At 45.0% G+C, this 18,205-nt stretch overlaps 1 protein-coding gene across 1 annotated transcript in view; it reads left to right on the top strand.

Moving 5' to 3' along the window:
• The window catches only part of CHD2 (chromodomain helicase DNA binding protein 2), a 1,340,517-nt gene that overhangs the window by 651,199 nt on the left and 671,113 nt on the right, over nucleotides 1–18,205 (top strand). The window contains exon 9 of the mRNA XM_086956769.1: nucleotides 14,220–14,320. Coding sequence (XP_086812895.1) covers nucleotides 14,220–14,320 — 101 coding nt within the window. The remainder of the gene's footprint in view (nucleotides 1–14,219; nucleotides 14,321–18,205) is intronic.

Raw genomic sequence — 18,205 nt, 5'->3', positions numbered from 1 at the left:
GGTGGGGCTAAGGGAATAGTCTGAGGGGTCACTACTTGTACTATCGGAGTGGCTGAACTAGGTCCAGCTCTCTCTGTTCTTTCCCCTTGCAACGCTTCTACTCGATCGGATAGGGCTTGTGTCTCTCTCTGGAGGTTCCCTACCATAAAGGCCACATCTGCTAGCGTAAGATCCATGGCACTCGGGAGACAAATATATAAAGGCTTCGCGTTTTGTCGTGCTTATAATAATAATAATAAATAATAATAGGGACATTTATAAAGCGCGGAGTTACGCGCACCGGCGTGTCCACGCGCTGACAAAGTGGGAGAGGCGGCAAGCAGGGAACACAGCTGCCGAGCAGGCAGTTACTTAGCATAGAGGTGGGTTTTTAGTTTCACTCGGAACCTCGCTTCCTCAGGTTCCAGGCGCAAGTCCACTGGGAGTTTATTCCAGTAGTTTGCCGCTAGGCACCTAAAGGACCTGCCTCCCATGCGAGCTTTCTTAACCCTGGGGATCCTCAGCAGACCCCCACCCGCTGATCTGAGCGCTCGAGCAGGTTCGTAAACTTCAATCAGTTTCCTCAATGGTCGAGGTGCCTTGCCATTCAAGATCCGGTGACAGGTGCAGAGGGCTTTATATTCCACTCTGCTCCTCACAGGAAGCCAGTGTAACTTCTGCAGGGCCACCTTCGAAGGCGCCCTTTTGGGCAGCCGGAGGATCAAGCGTGCTGCTGATTTTGCAGCACTTGGAGGCGTGCCATGCTTTTCTCTGGTGCCCCCAGGTACAGCAGGTTCCCGTAATCCAACCTGGCGGTCACCAAAGCATGTACCAGGGTTTGACGGGCTTCAATCGGGAGTAGGTCCAGGACTTTCCTCAATCTTTTCAGTACCCCAAAGCACACTCCGACCACCCGGTTAATCTGGGGCCCGAAAGCTTGTGCCTTGTTGTCTCAGGAGTGCCACAGAGTCTGAAGTATAGTACCCAGCTTCATCCCGATCACCCCTTGATGTCAGGTTCTAGCACTGACACACAAGTGATAACCAGGGGAAAAAGGGGGAAACACAACAAGGAAAGGTAGGGAAGACACAGCGACCAGCAATCTTCACTCAGGTCAGGTTCTTGTACACCAGAACTGTAGCTAAAGAGAAAGCAACAACATTAATGCAGATCCCTCCCTTACCTGGTCTATGGTAGTTAATAAAGGAAGAAAGGGAATATTAATACCTAGAATATACCAGCTGGTTAGCCGTTCCCCCTTGGATTAAAGTGTAATTGTATATCTGGCGATGAGGTACTGAATACTCTAAAAGCAAAGAAAAGTGGTCAATACTAGTAGACTAGAATAATATTCTATGTCAGCCTTTATTCTGCTTGAACACACCTCATATCACCTGTACACCAGGATCAAATTAATATAACTCCGCCAACAGTGAGCACCTTGTTAATTTCACAAAGAACACTCGGCAGGAGCAAAGACACAAGAGAATGACTCGGTACTCTAAATAGTACGAAACGCAAATCGCTACTCGCGACGGGAACAAAATGCCAATGGCAAGGAGCTCTAGTAATCATACACATAAACAGAGAGCTCTAACGTAGGTATCGTAATATAAATCCATAACTAAGGTAAACTAAAGTAACACCATAAAACAGAGGAACAGGTTCTTTCCTGTACCAAAGACAAACAATGAGCCAACAGCAAAAGAAAAGCAAACTGTGAAGCCAGCAAGCCAGAACTCACGGAAAAGCAGAGAACGCCGCAAACGAGACACCACCACTAACTCCTCGGACGGAGCCCCACCAGTGACCCGGAACAGAACACCGACTCTAGCTTAACGCGAAGCACCTCCTGGAGTGTTAGGCGGGCCTAAGTATGATTATCGGCTTCAGCGCGCATGCGCAGATGCGCGCGCATTCACCAGGGACGCATTTCCGCCAACCACAGTTTTGCCAACCCCGCATTCGGACTCTGCTTGTGCGGGGGTTTGTATCGAGCAGGCATGACACCCCCTGATCATTCAACACCTGTCGGGGGACGTCTTTCACAATTCCTCCCTGTCTGCCAATCAATAACTACAGAAAAATGGGTGCTAGGAATGATCTGATCTGGTTATTGTCTGGAGCTTACCAACATCCCTCCAAACATTTCCCGCGTTCACACAAAATGTCACCGGATCATATACACCTCCTCAAACAAAAGGTTCTGTCTCTCATTTGAAAGGGAGCCATAGAGCCCGTATCACTACAATATCAAGGGTGTACTTTCTAATACCCAAAAAGGACGGCTCTCTCAGACCCATTTTAGACCTCCGAGAGTTGCATTTCTGCATACAATCAGATCATTTTCACCTGGTGACACTTCAACAAGTGCTCCCGCTTCTACAGTAAGGCGAAATCTGAAAGAAACAGGTTAGTATAAGATTCCTTACCTTAGAATATCCCCAGGCGTCAAACTGGATCCGGAAACTTTTGCGTAGCAGTACTCTTGCGCGCTGGTAGGCGTCGTCTGCGGCTCCGCGTCCGTCTGCGGCGGTGGCGGCTCCGGGATGAAGTCGCGGGAGTACTTAGACGCCGCCCTTGCGCGCTGACGTCAGTTCTTATACATATATTTTCCGCGCCAGAAACGTAGAGCCATGATAAAAACCAACACTGGTGCCATGAAACTAGGGCCCTGAAAGGGGATGACCTTAACCCTAGATATCTGTTCACAGAACGGGGAGGATGGGTGTGGCAGTAAGGAATCTAATACTAACTACTGTTTCTCACAGATATATCGTTACCGAAGGTAAGTAACTTGTGCTTTGTCTAATCTGGACTTAAAAGATGCATATTTCCACATTCCAATACAGGCCGCTCATCGCAAATATCTCAGATTTATGGTAGCAGGCAGCATTGCCAGTTCAGAGTGCTCCCATTCGGAGTCACCACTGCTCCCAGAGTATTTACCAAATGCCTGACAGTAGTCTCTGCTCACCTGCGAAGACAACATGTTCATGCCTTCCCGTACTTGGACGACTGGCTCCTCAAAGCCAGCACTTGCATAAAGTGTCACCAGAACACTAACATAACACTACAGTTACTGCACCAACTGGGGTTTACAGTCAAAGTGTTAAAGTCTCATGTCCAATCTTTAAAAACATTTTTATTACCACTTATAAAGCGGACAGCTACCCCCAACGGGGGTGTCCCGGCGCTAGCAGCAACAGGATGATGGTAGCTAAGCGATTCATGGAAGGCTGAACAGCCAGGTTTTCAATGTTTTCCTGAACAGTCTCCCTGTCTTGGCTTTCCTGATGCGTATCGGCATGGTGTTCCAGAGCGCAGCTGTTTTTACAGAAAACCAGCACCCACCGATTCTCGCTTTTTTATAGCGAGGAACTACTAATAGTTCCTAAAGGTTGGATCTAAGGGCCCTAGTCTGGGTATATTTCTGTACTATTGCTTTGAGGTAGTTAGGGCCTCTCTCCCTCAGAACCCTATGTGCTATGGTTAGTGCTTTAAACTCTAGGTGAGGGGAGATGTGATGGCGGAGTGGGACGTTCTGATCAACCTTGCGGCTGAATTTTGGAATTTTGGATGATCTGAAGTTTCCTAATTAAATATGCAGGAAGGCCCAAATACAGACTGTTGGCATAGTCTAATTGTGAGTTGATCAGAGTATGAACCACCGTCTTCCTACTATCCATAGGGAGGAAATGTAGAAACCTACGAAGAGTTTTTAGTTTCCAGAAACATTGAGAGGAGACATGATTAACCTGTGCTTTGCCTGTGAGTGGGGGGGGGGGGGGGGGGGGGGGGGTGATGGAGGGGGGGGGATGGAGCTCCACAGGCCACCATAGTTCTGATCTTGGCGGTTGCATCTGGTTAACAAATAGCACCTCTGTTTTATCGGTGTTTAACTTTAGGCAGTTGTCTGTCATCCAAGATGCAATATTGAGCAGACGCTGCCTGCAGTTGGAGAAGGCTGTCCTTAAAGGAGAACACCAGCTGAGTGTCATCAGCGTAGGAGTCCGCCTTAACATCCCATTCCTCGACCAGAGGGTCCAGATAGATATTAAAAAGAAGTGCTGGGCTCAATGCCGACCCCTGGGGCACACCACTTGTTAGGGCTTTTGCCGATGAGATGTGGGGGTGGAGGAAGATTAGCTGGTATCTGTCTTCAAAGAATGATTTGAACCAAGCAAGCACGATACCCTTTACACTATCATCGTTTCCAACCTTTTGATCAGTTTCCGGTAGGAGACGTATCAAAGGCAGCGGAGAGATCCAGTGGCACCAAAATTGTGCATTTTCCCTGATTAACTGTTGCACGCACAGTCTCTGCCACCTCAAGCAGAGCTGTCTCTGTGCTACAGCCAGCCCTGAAGCCTGACTGGGAATTATGAAGGAGGGCATTAGACTCAAGGTGGGCTGATAACTGTCTCTGGACCTCTTTCTCCAGGATTTTCGCGGGTACGGGGAGAAGAGAGATCGGACTATAGTTCTTGAGGATGGCAGGGTCAGCGTCCTCTTTCTTTAAGATAGGTCTAACATGTGCTGTCTTCCAGGATGCAGGAAAGGAGCCCGATCGAAAAGGAGGAATTCCAAATAGAGTTCAGGATCGGGTTGAAGCAAGTGACTAGTAGCTTAAAAAACCTGGCCGGGCAAGGGTCTGTAGGTGAGCCTGAGATTATTCTCTTTAGATCAGTAAGTGAAGCATCCAGGCTGAAAGGGCAGCATTCTGACCAATGGCTAACTGATTGGGAAGTACATGGGGGTTTGTCTATCTTCTCGGACTGTGGGAAGGAACTATACATTGTCTGGATTTTCTCCTGAAAATAGCTGGCTATGTCTTCACAACACACAAACCTATCTAGGAGCCAATTTAGATCCATGCTCCGGGGAACCTTCTTCTACAGACCCCCCGGGCTCCCTTCGCATCCACCATCACCGACCTCATCGCACCCCACGCCATCGCCACAATGAACTACATACTCATTAGAGACCTGAACTTCCACCTCGACAACGCCAGTGACCCCAACTCCACCACCCTTCATGAAACCCTCGCCAACATCGGAATCAAACAACTCGTCTCAACACCGACCCACAGAGCAGGACACACCCGTAACCCCATCTTCGCAGCAGGCAACAGCGTCCGTTTCAGCCACACCACACAACCCCTATGGACCGACCACTACTGCGTACATTTCACCGTCGACAAAACCAGAGCACCCAAACCAGCCCCACGCTCTCCACGAAGAAACTGGAGCAAGGTCACCGACAAGCAACTCAACTCCACCCGCACCCAGAACAACCACACCTCGACACCAACATTGCAGCCAGAGAACTCCACTCCTGGATCTCCAAATGCGCAGACGAGCTCGCCCCGCTACGCAACCCGATAAACAGCGCCCCAGGAAGGCCGCCTGGTTCACTACCGACCTCCAAGAAGCCAGACGCACCTGCAGACGCCTAGAAAAGAACTGGAGAAACACCAAGACACCCGAAAGCCACGCCAACTAAAAGGAGACCATGACAGACTACCACAACCAAAACAGAATCACCAAGATTATCTTCATCCACACCAAAATCCTTGCAAACTCCACGAACTCCAAGGAACACTTCACTGTCATCCAGGAAGTGACTAACCCTTAGCAGCAAAACCACAGACATCACCCCGTCTCAAGAACTTTGAAACAAGCTTGGGACATACTTCTACCTCAAGAGCAAAAACCTCTACGACAACTTCATTGACCTTCCACCTGACGCAATAGCCCGCCCACCCCCCAAACGCACCGACCATCCCACCATCTCCACCTGGACGCTGATCACAGTTGAAGACACTACTTCACCCATGAAAGGCATCCACTCGGGCCCCAACCAACCCTTGCCCCCCACACAGCTACTACAGAGCCGCCATCGCACCCGAACTACAACGCACCATCAACACCACCCTCGAAACAGGGTCCTTCCCAGACAACTGGAAACATGCAGAAGTCAGGACCCTGCTCAAGAAGCTGACCCCTGACCCCACCGACCTCAAGAACTACCGACCCATCTCACTCCTCCCCTACGCGGCCAAAGTCGCAGAGAAAACAGTCAACAAGGACCTGACACAATTCATCGAAGACAACGCCACTCTCGACACGTCCCATTCCGGATTCTGAAGCAACCACAGCACCGAAACTGCCCTACTTGCCGCCACAGATGACATCCGCACCCTCCTGGACCAAGGCCACTCCACAGCCCTCATCCTACTTGACCTATCAACAGCCTTCAACACCGTCTCCCACCACACACTCGTCAGCAGACTAAACTATGCCAGCATACAAGGAACAGCCCTAGACTGTATCCGATCATTCCTTACCGGAAGAAGCCAAAGAATTAGACTGCCGCCCTTCCTCTCTGATCCCACGGAAATCATCTGCGGAGTACCACAGGGATCATCACTGGGCCCGACCCTCTTTAACATCTACATGGCTCCCCTCACCTCCATTGTCTGACAATTCAGCCGCAGCATCATCTCCTACGCCGACGGCACCCAGCACATCCTCTCCCTCCACAAAGACCCCGCCACCGCCAGACTCAACTTCCAGAACGGAATGCCGGAAGTTGCAACCTGGATGACCAACAGCTGCCTCAAACTCAACACCGAAAAGACAGAAGTCCTCATACTCTGAACCACCCCCTCAGCATGGGACAACACCTGGTGGCCGACAGCCCACCGGCACCCTCAGACCACACCAAAAACCTCGGCATCATACTCTAGTCATCCCTCACCATGAACCAACAGGTCAACACCGTCACCTCCAGCTGCTTCAGCACCCTCCGCACACTGGACTATGGTAACACACTATACGCCGGCATGAACAAGTCCCTATTCCGAAAACTCCAAACGATACAGAACACCGCCGCTCGACTCATTTTCTGCATCCCAAGGCACGAACACATCACCCAACACCTCCGGACGCTCCACTGGCTCCCCGTGGAGAAAAGAGTCACCTTCAAGATCCTCACCCACACCTACAAATGCCTGCACAACACCGGACCCAAATACCTCAATGACAGAATCAACTTCCAAGTACCCAACATAAACCGATCTTACAACCTCGCATTGTCCGAAACCCCATGCCATACAAAAACGGGGGGTGGGGCGGGGCACACTCTCTCCAACTGTCACTCCTAGCTCAAGCCATTTGGAAATGAGCCATACACCACAAAATTGATTTCCTAGAAGAACACCTTCTGGGAGTAAACAATCAAATTGCTGACCTTCTTAGCAGACAGCGGCAGCAAATCCACGAGTGGGAACTTCACTCTCATGTTCTCCTCCCATACTTTCAATGTTGGGGTTTTCCTCAAATAGATCTTTTCGCCACATGCGAAAAAGCAAAATGCCCAAGCTTCGCCTCTAGGTATCCACACCAGCTCTCCAAAGGCAATGCACTATGGATGAACTGGTCAGGGATATTTGCATACGCTTTTCGGCCTCTCCCACTCATTCCATCAGTGGTTCGGAAACTCTGGCAAATATCCCTCTCACTAGCACTAATCCTAATAGCTCCCACATGGGTATGTCAGCCTTGGTTCACAAACCTGTTGGAGTTATCAATAGTTCCACATCAAAAGCTACATCCCACATCCAGTCTCCTCACACAGAGCTGTTGAGAAATCAGGCACCCAGATCCCAAGGAACTCAACTTGGCGATCTGGCTCCTAAAGTCCTAGAGTTTGGATAGCTCAATCTTCCTCCAGGCTGTATGAACATCATCAAAGAGGCCAGAGCCTACAACAAGAGCTTGTTCTGCAGCTAAATGGAAACGATTTGTCATATATTGCAATAATAACAATATCAATCCTTTGGATGCTTCCATACAAAATATCATCTGTTATTTATTACATTTGCAGTGGTTAGATTTAGCTTACACATCCACCCGCTTACATCTTGCTGTAATAGCTGCGTACCTCCAAAACAGACAGCACTTGTCTCTGTTAAGAATACCAGTTATCAAAGCATTTATGGAAGCACTAAAAAGAGTTATACTACCAAGACTTCCACCTGCCCCATTATGGAATATTAACATAGTCCTTACACGATTAACGGGTCCACCTTTTGAACAAATGCATAAATGTGAACTGCAATTTCTCTCATGGAAAATCGCTTACCTCATTGCAATTACTTCACTGATGAGAGTGGGTGAGCTACAGGCACTAACCATAGAAAAACATTTTTACCAGCTTCACAAAGACAAAGAGGTCCTTCGTACCAACCCTAAACTTCTACCTGCCTTTCACATCAATGAATAAGTTGACTTAACTGTGTTGTTTCCTCAACCAGATTCAGTGGCAGAACGTGCTGTACACACTTTAGATGTTAGGAGAGCTTTGTTATATTACATAGAAAGAACATAACCATTTAGTAAGACAAAACAACTTTTTGTTGCGTTAGCTCCACCTCACATAGGCAATCCTATATCCAAATCAGGTATTGATACATGTATTGTTAAATGTATTCAAACATGTAATACCAAAGCAAAGAGAACTTTAACAATTCCCCCTAGAGCGCATTTCACTCGCAAAGTAGGGGCTACTATGGCTTTCTTAAGAAAAATTCCCATACTTGACATTTGTAAAGCTGCAACATGGTCTACACATTCACAAATCACTATTAGGCCAAGTAGGACTTAGAACACTTTTTCAGACAACTGCAACGGCTACAGGTTAGCCACTTCTTTGGGAAAATACTGCTGAATAGTCTATGCAAAGCATGTGATCTACAGCTCACATGCTTCGAACGGATAATGTTACTTACCCAGTAAGCATCTGTTCTTGGCATGTAGAGCTGTAGATTCACATGCGCCCACCCGCCTATCCGAGTACCTATACCTGATGCAGTTCCTTCTTATTTTATATACATACGCAGGGTCATCTCTATTCAACCTTTGTTAACTCCATTCTCACTCTCTGCAGGAAAACAATCTAACAATGGAGTCGATGCCCATGCGCACTAACACGGAAAAGAGGCGTCACCTACCTCGTGACTGGAAAGAATTCTTCAAAGAAAAACAACTAGCAAACATCCGGACCCTACACTAGATGGCAGGAGTATGCAAAGCATGTGACTCTACAGCTCTACATGCCAAGAACAGATGTTTACTGGGTAAATAACATTATCCTTTAGACACTTTGTCCGGAGGATGGTCTCAAATACTTATTAGACATCTGGAGTCTGAAATATTGACATACTGACCACAATAAGCATTAATGAGTAGATTTTAAAACCCTTTTATAAGGGAATGACTCTATAAGGGTCACACAAATTCTTAACTCTATTAAGTGGTCACCCACACTGTTATGGGTCACAACTTGGAATGAATTATGTATTTTTCTGATGTTTGTTAACAGCAGGCAGGTGCTGTTGTATTGACACTAAAATAAGATGTATTGATGTTGAATAAGTACATATGATTATCATACTAAGAGGTATAGAAGTACGCACAATATACTTTTTCAGTTTCATAACTAACATAAATCTTCTAAATTGGATTAAGAGATTGGATATGATATTTACCAATCCACTAACATAGTAACTGTTTGTGAAATTACTCCTTCAGGAATCAACGTTTGTGTATATATCCCTACCCAGTCTCCTGAAAGATTATTGGGTTGCCTTATTGTGAGGAACTCGTTTCCAGGTTGGTCAGTCTCTACCTGTGTTCTTTGTTCACCCTTGCCCCTCAAAAGAGAAGCAGAAAATCCTTTGGTTAGACCCCAAAAGGGATGTATGTTTTTACATTGAGCATACCAAAGACCATTGGGTAGAAAGTTAACATTTTGTGGGCTTTTTTTATGGAGCGGAGAAAGTGAAGGCTCTGCAGAAGAGGATCCTGGTGAGATGGATAGCCCTGCATTAGGATAACTGGTGGTCTGAGAGCCAATTACTCCAGGCTAAGGCCGCTATCACTGGTTTCGCATGGATTAGCTGACTACACAGGCCTTCCATTGTGGCGATGTGCTGCTTTGGAGTCTTCCTAATGTAAGGAATCTATGGTTTGTAGTATCCATCAGAAGAGCAAGTTAATTACCTTTGATAATGCTGTTTCTGGAATATACTCTAACTACAGATTCCTAACTTGCCTCCCACCTCCTTGTTCTGTGGAATGGCCCCTTTTTAACATCTAAAAAGGTCCCATGCAAGAATTCAGCACACTGTTCCCAAATAACTGTTCACACTCCATGTCTGAGGGTACGGAAAGAGAAGAGACAAACTTACAGAACATGTGGCTCTACTCTGTACATTTTGGGGTAATGAAGTCAACGTGGAGCTGCACAATATTAGCATGCAGTAACCCTAAAACAACATTGTCTGTGTCCAGGCTAACATCAGTGACATATTCCATATGAGGAATCCACAGTTATAGAGTTTTCACAAGAAAGAGCATTACCAAAAGTAAGTAACTTGTTTGTCTGTGCTTTCTGAATTGTTTACTATTGCAAGGCCTCTCCACATCATAGAGCCGTCAACAGTCCCATACCCAGTTCCTTGGAAAGGAACAGGGGCTGCATTACACATGTGGTGCATTTTTCTTCATTGCGCTGGGTGCACCTTTTAAAAGGTGACTGTACCTGCCTGCAAGGGGATGTCTGGGGGGTCCACAGGACCCCCTTTTCCCTCTCCAGGCGGCTGCTCTAATGTGGCGCACTGTCAGTGTGTGTCCTGAGAGCTTCTTTGCCTCTGCGTCTCCATCTGTACGGCGCAGGTACAGAGGCAAAGGGATTGCCTCATTTGCATGGGGCACACCCCTTGCAAATGAGGGAACCCCTCTAGAAGTTAGCGCTGGTGCTTTATGTACCCAAATCTATTGGTATTACAGAAAGGGATGCACAAGCGTCTGTGCCCCCTTCTGTAATACCAAAGTGCCTGGCGGCTTGCAAGGTGGGTGCAAACTTCCGTTGCGCTCTCTGGGCACTTTGTGTAATGCGGCCCCAGGTGGGGATGAAATCTGCATCTGTCAATTAGCTTGCCACGCTGTGCATGGGCTGGGTCAACTCAGGCCCCCATAAACAAAGAAGAAAAGCCAAACCTGTGGAAGAAACACTGGAAGGGCTTTTCTCCAATTTGTTTGATGGGACAGATTCAGGCAGCGGTCACCTAGGGGCACACTGAGGCTCAGAGAAGCTCTTTCCATATACAACTGGAAATTGCCATATTGGATTGTCCCAGAATGTTGTGCAGGATGGTTGGGACAGCGGTGTATGATAATGTGGCACCCTGGAATTGGCTTGGGGTACATAGGTTCTACATCGTCCCACCCCCACCTATAAACCCCTACACAAGGGAGTGACAAATCAAGACATTGAAGCAATGACTTCAAAAGAATGTCCAGCTGTAAGGTGGAGCCACCTGACTCCCTGGCAATGCTGGCCTTTGGAACTTTAGCTTCAGCTGACCCCCAAGATTAGGATGGTCTCTCCAGAGTAAGTGATCCCCGAGGAACAATTGGGGACCTCTTCGGGTGACTCCAGATGGTTCCCCTAGGATTTCAATGCACTGGCCCTTTACTCTGCTGACACACAAGTGTCCTGTTAGTAGCCAGGAGGTTGTGGGGCCGAGGGAGTGCTTGTGGCAATGGTGGTAGGGGTGGAGGGTTCTCATGTTGACTACGCAAAATGGCCACAAAAGCAGAGGAAGAGCACTAGGAGCCAGGAAAAGAACTGATCTGGTGCCTGGAGGCAGAGAACTTTGCTCCCAATTTAAGCAACCTTGGAGGCGAGGAGGCCTGAAGAGAATGCTCCTGGTATGCAAGGCTGGCCCCCAGGAGTAAAAATTATACCACAATTGTGCAGATTGACCCTGTGGGGCCCAAGATGCAGTCTGGTCCACCAGGGACAGGGGGCCAAGCAGAGAACAAATGAGGAATGCACCATTCGGCCACACTGAAAAGGGAAGACCCCGCAGGGAAGCAACTAATCTACTATTCAAGCTCCTTGGCATAGGAGTTCCTCATACGCCCTAATGTTCAACTGTTTTGCATTTGTGCTTCCCTAGTGGTGCCCTTCGAAGGTCAAGGTCATCAAAAACGTTTTGGGAAAATGTGTTGGGCTGTGGAAAACGCAGAAGCCCCCCAGAAGATGCCCTCAAAAGTTGATCTAAGTCTCTCTTAGGTTTTATTCATACCCCTGAGAGAGGTTTTGGTGATTTATAAATCTCTTCCTGATCTCATGCTTGTTCCACATAGGCTTGGAAGTGCAGGTACCTCTGTTGTTTGGTTCTAGAGCTGTATTTGCAGATACGTAAAAGTTACAAAGTTTCTTGGACACATGTTGTTGAATTAAAGTGTTTCTTCGTAATGTTGATGGTTTGCAATGCAAAGTTTCCCCATATAGTAAATGCCCTTTGGTACTCCCCTATTGACTACAGCGGTGGACTAGGACATGTATTACGTACTGGTATTTTACCTATTGACTTTAATGATGTTGCATTTATTGATATGTTGACACCCTGACACAGCCAGCAGACCTGCCATATTGATAAGAACACCCGCTTATTTTGGGATATTGTGTCTATTATAGGTGGGTAGTCACCAAAGGTACACCCATTTACCTGCTTGTATATATTTGTAATTAATGCATAGTATTTAGTGGTGGTGTGTGTGTGTATGTGTGGGGGTGATAAAATGATGTATCCTTGTTAAAAGAAAAGCACAGACTGGACAATAATTTGTGTATTGTAGTTGTGTACCACCAAGCTGGGTTGATCAGCCCAAACAACGTTCCCTGAGTAGGCCTTGGACTGCTTTGCTTCGCTGCCCTTAGAGAGTCAAGTGCTATAATGTAGTACTTTGTTCTCAGTAAAAACGACAATTGCAGACTTATTACTTGTGAAGAACTCGCATCCTTCGCAACTGGTTTCTTACAATTATAACACACTCGTTTTAATCTTATTACTGTTTGTATGCCCATTATCCACTGGTTGCTTCAGCTTGAAATGCAATGCTCGGACATCTGCCTTATATTAGCAGCCTGTGACCGCATAAGGTTATGGGTCTCTTTCCAACCCTTATCTTTGAGCTGCTGTTCCTTACGTCTTGCACCAATGATTAATTATTAGTACTCTGCTGTGCTGCAAGGACCTGCTGAGACTTGAGATTGCCTCATAATGTTGCAGAATGGGGCTGTGCTGCTTAGAGCTTTTCCAGAACTCAGACGACCTCCGCATTCTCAGCTGCCATCGTCCTCATAAGCCTCATTAAAAAATATTTAGTAGTTATTCTCTAGACTCTCTTGTAATTGAATTAATCCTTGAGGCATTCGATACTGCTAATGGGCTACTCTAAATGGTGACTGTACATGCTATTTCATGCAGAAGAAACAAATGTACAAAACAGCTACATTAATAGACCAAAGCAAAACCAAAGGGGATGATGGACGGAGTGTTTTGCCCTAAGTTGGCAGGGTACGCCCAGACGTGGGTGCCCTGCTCACTTTTTCATTGGATTTAAGCTAGCCTGGCTGATGACTGCTGATTAGCCAGAAACCGGTCCCAGGTTGCTTGTTTCCGGTCCAGGGAAGACATGGCTCGGCAGTTTGGGCTGGACTGTTCCCATGAGGCACAGGGTCAGACTGATTTGCATATGGCCATGTCTGAACTGGGGTGGCGGCGTGAGCCAAAGAATGATGATGGATTACACCCAGATCAGTTGACTAGGGGTGATTGCTTTGTTGTAACTTATGTGTTGCCATTCCTCTTCCCTAGTTGTCTCTTCCCTACTGCTCAGCCAGAGCAGTAGGGAAGAGACATGTAAGTTATAACATGCTTGCAATGCTTAACACTCCGTCCATCATCCCCTTTGGTTTTACATAAATAGACCACAACACACATCTCCCCATTTTCCTCCTGTAGTACCTAGCATTTCTCTTTAGTCTGTGAGTTTACCATGGCTGCCTCACAAATATCAATACCTATTGAGGTGAAGTTAATTTTCAAATTGGTTCTTTTTGCTGCACTTTTTACACGTAAAAGTCAGAATTTTGCCTCTGTTTCAATACCCTTAAAGGTTAGATATGATTGATTGTCCTAATATTGAGAGCTATGCTGTCCAAGAATACTCCCACACAATTGTTTTCTTGGTGAGACCTCAACAAGTAGTTGTAGAGTTTGTGTTCAATAATTGTTATTGAAAAGGTTTTCTTGCTCATGCTTATATGAGAAATGTGATCCTCAACATTTTAGAAAATCATCTTTTGTTTCTGTTCAGGCTATCAAAGGTAACTCCAGAAGATGTGGAATATTACAATTGCCAGCAAGAGCTATCTGGGGAATTAAACAAACAGTATCATATTGTAGAAAGAGTAATAGGTAAGTGGTGGCAGACAGATTTTTTTTTTAATGAGTATAAATCAAGTGTTCTTAGGACAGACATGTAACATTTTAATTTACTAACTTTTCTACACACAGAGTTAGGAATTGTGCATGCTCCAAGGGTCACAACACAGAGGGGGTCATATACCCTTGTGTGGGCCGTCCCTAGGTATGTCGGGGTGGCAGAGAACCTACCTCTGGCCTACAGTGGAGGCCTGCCTATCCAGTTAGAGATCCTGCTATATCAGTGATGAACTCCCTTGCCATAAGTGCTTCCGATAGTGCTACAGAATCACTTTTGTTAACATTATAATGCCAGGTAGTCACCATTTCTGAAAGGGGCTTCTAGATGCAGATTCCTCATCTTTTGAACGTCCCCCACATGTCTGTTTTGTCTGGAAACCTTTCAGCAATGCTTCTGTGTGCCTGAAGGTGGCATCTTGTGGATTTGAAGTTATGAAGTGCATTCAATTGGCAATTGATAGCATCCCTGGGGGCACACTTTTTAGAAAAATATTTTCTCAATGATTCCTTTGATTCAAATAAGAAACCCTTGTTGAAAGTTTAGAAACATGATTTATTCCATGGTTGCTGTTATATTTTCCATTGTATTCATATTCATACAATATTTCATTATTCATATCCACACATTTTTTAGCTCCAATGCATTTCGGGCATTTGCCCTTCGTCTGAGAGCATATCTACAAAGAAAGACATATTTAGTATGCTGATACTAATTGTCAAAAAGTAAAACGTCAATACAGGTACGAATATGGTTGTCAAACCTTATATCCCAATAGTGGTAAAAATGTGAGAAAAACGGTACCAAGGCAACACAACGTGTAAAGTGTAAAGCTAAGGGGTTTCTATTAATTAAATCTGACTTACTCGTGTGGACAGCTCTTACGTGTTGAAGTGCGCCCGATCTGTGAAAGAAAAATTACGAGCAGTAAAACAAAGTGAAACGCCATACATTAAGGCAATCTGACGGGTGGTGGCCCGATCGTCCAAAACGAGCAAGAGAGTGAACCGCTATACTCACTTGTAGAGTCTAAAATACGAAGCCGCGGGCGCTGGCTCAGAAAACTCCATTCGGTGCTCGGTTTGTGCTTAGTTTGCGAGCAAGATAACGCGAGTTTGTAAAACGAGGTTGAGGTCTGTTTAACGATATCAACAACGGACTAAAACCGAAAAGTGAACGAGCAAAAGTATGTCGTGGTGCTAATCAAGCGCAAAAAGTGAAAACGGACTACAGGAGGACTATGTGGTGTATGTGTGCAATGTTGCCAATAAAGTTACTGAAATGTGAAAACCAATAATAACAATACAGTGTAAAAAACGGTACAGTGGTGGTTCAAAGTTAATTCTAACAATGCCAGTCATTTGACCAGGTAAAAGTAAATATGTGCTAATGATCAGGAAAAAATGTACAGAACTGTGTAAGCCGACCGGCTTTTAAGGGCTCATCATTAATAAATTCATCAGTATCATAGATAACATGAAAACTCAATACGATCATTGAGTCCATTGGGCTTAGTGCTGTTAAGTCTATAAATCCAATAGTTCTCTCTGCGGAGTAAGTGTTTGTGGTTGTCTCTTCCTTCAACTTTATTGATCACTTCAAGAACCACGAATTTAAGCTGAGAAATATTGTGGTTCATTTCTTTGAAATGTGTTGCTACTGATGTTTTTGGATTCTTTGTTCTTATGCTTGACTTATGTTCATTAAGTCGTATTTTTATTTTACGCTCAGTCTTGCCTATGTATACTTTTCCGCAAGGACATTTCAGTAAGTACACAAAGTTGTTTGTATCACAAGTAGCTGTTACTTGTAAAGTGATTTCTTGACCCTTCATTGGGTGCATTACCTTGTTGCCTGGGATAATATTATTGCAATTGTTGCAATTAGAGCATGGTCTAGTTCCCCGCGAAGTGGTTTCTGTGACTTGTGTTTGTTGTAGAATTTCTCCCAAGTTTCTACCTCGCGTGTAGGCGAATAGTGGTGGATGATCAAACATGCCTTTAAAATCTGTTTCATGTTGCAACATTGGCCAATGCTTTAATACGATGTCTTTGAACCTGAGACTTACATTTGAAAACCTAGACACTAGACTGTCCTGTCACTTTTGCGTTTGGTTCTGGGTTGTAAAAGGTCAGTACGGTTCATCGCTTGTACCTGTGTCTTAGCTGAATTTATCAAATGGTCAGGGTAGCCTCTCTCGTGGAATCTATTCGCCATTTCTTCTAGACGCGCCGTTGCTTTGATGGGGTCTGAGGTAATGCGTTTAACCCTTAACATTTGAGATTTTGGTAAATGCTTTTTCAGTGATCCTTGATGGAAACTTGAATAATGCAAAATGTTGTTGCGGTCAGTAGGTTTACGATGCATGTCAGTTGAAATTCGGTTGTCATGTAGCTCTATTGAAACATCCAAGTAGTTGATTTGTTTGCGATCTATTGTCCATGTAAGCTGGATGCGTTCATTGACCGAATTTAAGGTCGTTAAAGCTTGTTCTAAGCTCTCTCTAGATTCTTTCCACTGGATGAATAGGTTGTCGATATAAAGAGCATACATTTTTATGTGCTTATTCCGATCTGTATTTGACAAGATGTTTCTTTTTTCGTATTCTCCCATGTATATATTAGCATATACTGGGGCTGTGCAATTTCCCATGCTCGTGCCCACTAGTTGCAAGAACCAGTCATTTTCGTGCTTGAAGTAGCTGTGGTATAGGGTGAAGACTACAAGTTCCATTAAGAACAGTTGCATGTATTCTTCTAGATCCAATTTCAAGATGGCTTGTTCCATGGCCTCTAGCCCCTCTAAGTGGGGATTGCAGTATATAAAGAACTCACATCGGCTGTACATAGCCATAGATCCTCCTCTGTGTCTATATTGACATTTTCCAATTTGCGCAAAAAAATCTGTGGTGTCCTTTTTTTTTTGATTTCAAATCATATTTTATTTATTAATCATAACAGAGATGATAGCGGCAAGAAAACATCAAAAGAATTACAATCATGTTGTCAGAGTACCGCAACCAGACATGGGTTATTACACAAAACAATACGTATACAGTAAAGAAAAATAAAGTACCATCCTTGCATTCACATTTTTGTACATACTTTATTTTTCTTTACTGTATACGTATTGTTTTGTGTAATAACCCATGTCTGGTTGCGGTACTCATGCAAGAATGCAAAATCTGTGGTGTCCTTAATATAACTGGTCAAGGATTGAACTGTGGGTTGTAGATGTCTGTCAAGATATTGTCCGATGGGTTCGTGGATGCTTCCGCGTGTAGATACTATAGGACGTACTGGAGGCTCAGTGGGATGTTTATGAATCTTGGGTACTGCATAAATTATTGGACTCCTAGGGTTTTGTTTAATCATAAAGTTTTTTGTTTTTTGATTTATGATACCTTGTCACAACGCCTTGTCCACAATGTCCTTTAGAGTACTTTGTTGTGTGGGATTACCCATCAGTTTGGAGTAAGTAGTCTCATCTGATATGAGATCTTTGAGTTTTTGGTTATACATGTCTGAGTTCATAACGTCCAGGGCACCGCCCTTGTTTGCTTTTATGCATTTGATGTTTTTATTGTTGGCTGTGGCTTTTAATTTATCACGATCTTTTTGTGTAACGTTTTTGTGTTACTTTTTTATAGTTGATTTTAAGTAGTTCTTGTTTGATCAGTTGTTCGAACAAATCAATGGTTTTATGGCTCACAGGAGCCTGCTCTGAACTGGTTGTTTTTAATCCCATTAGTGGGTTAGGGTCCTTGTCTTCTTGGGGAGGTAGTATATTTTCGAAAAAATTCCTCAACCTCAACTTTCTTGTAAGTTTAAATATGCTTACTTCTAATTCCAGTAGTTAGA

This window comes from Lissotriton vulgaris, chromosome 2_1 (genome assembly GCF_964263255.1).
Source record: "Lissotriton vulgaris chromosome 2_1, aLisVul1.2, whole genome shotgun sequence".
Taxonomy (NCBI): domain Eukaryota; kingdom Metazoa; phylum Chordata; class Amphibia; order Caudata; family Salamandridae; genus Lissotriton; species Lissotriton vulgaris.
This window is presented reverse-complemented; position numbering and strand designations above follow the sequence as displayed.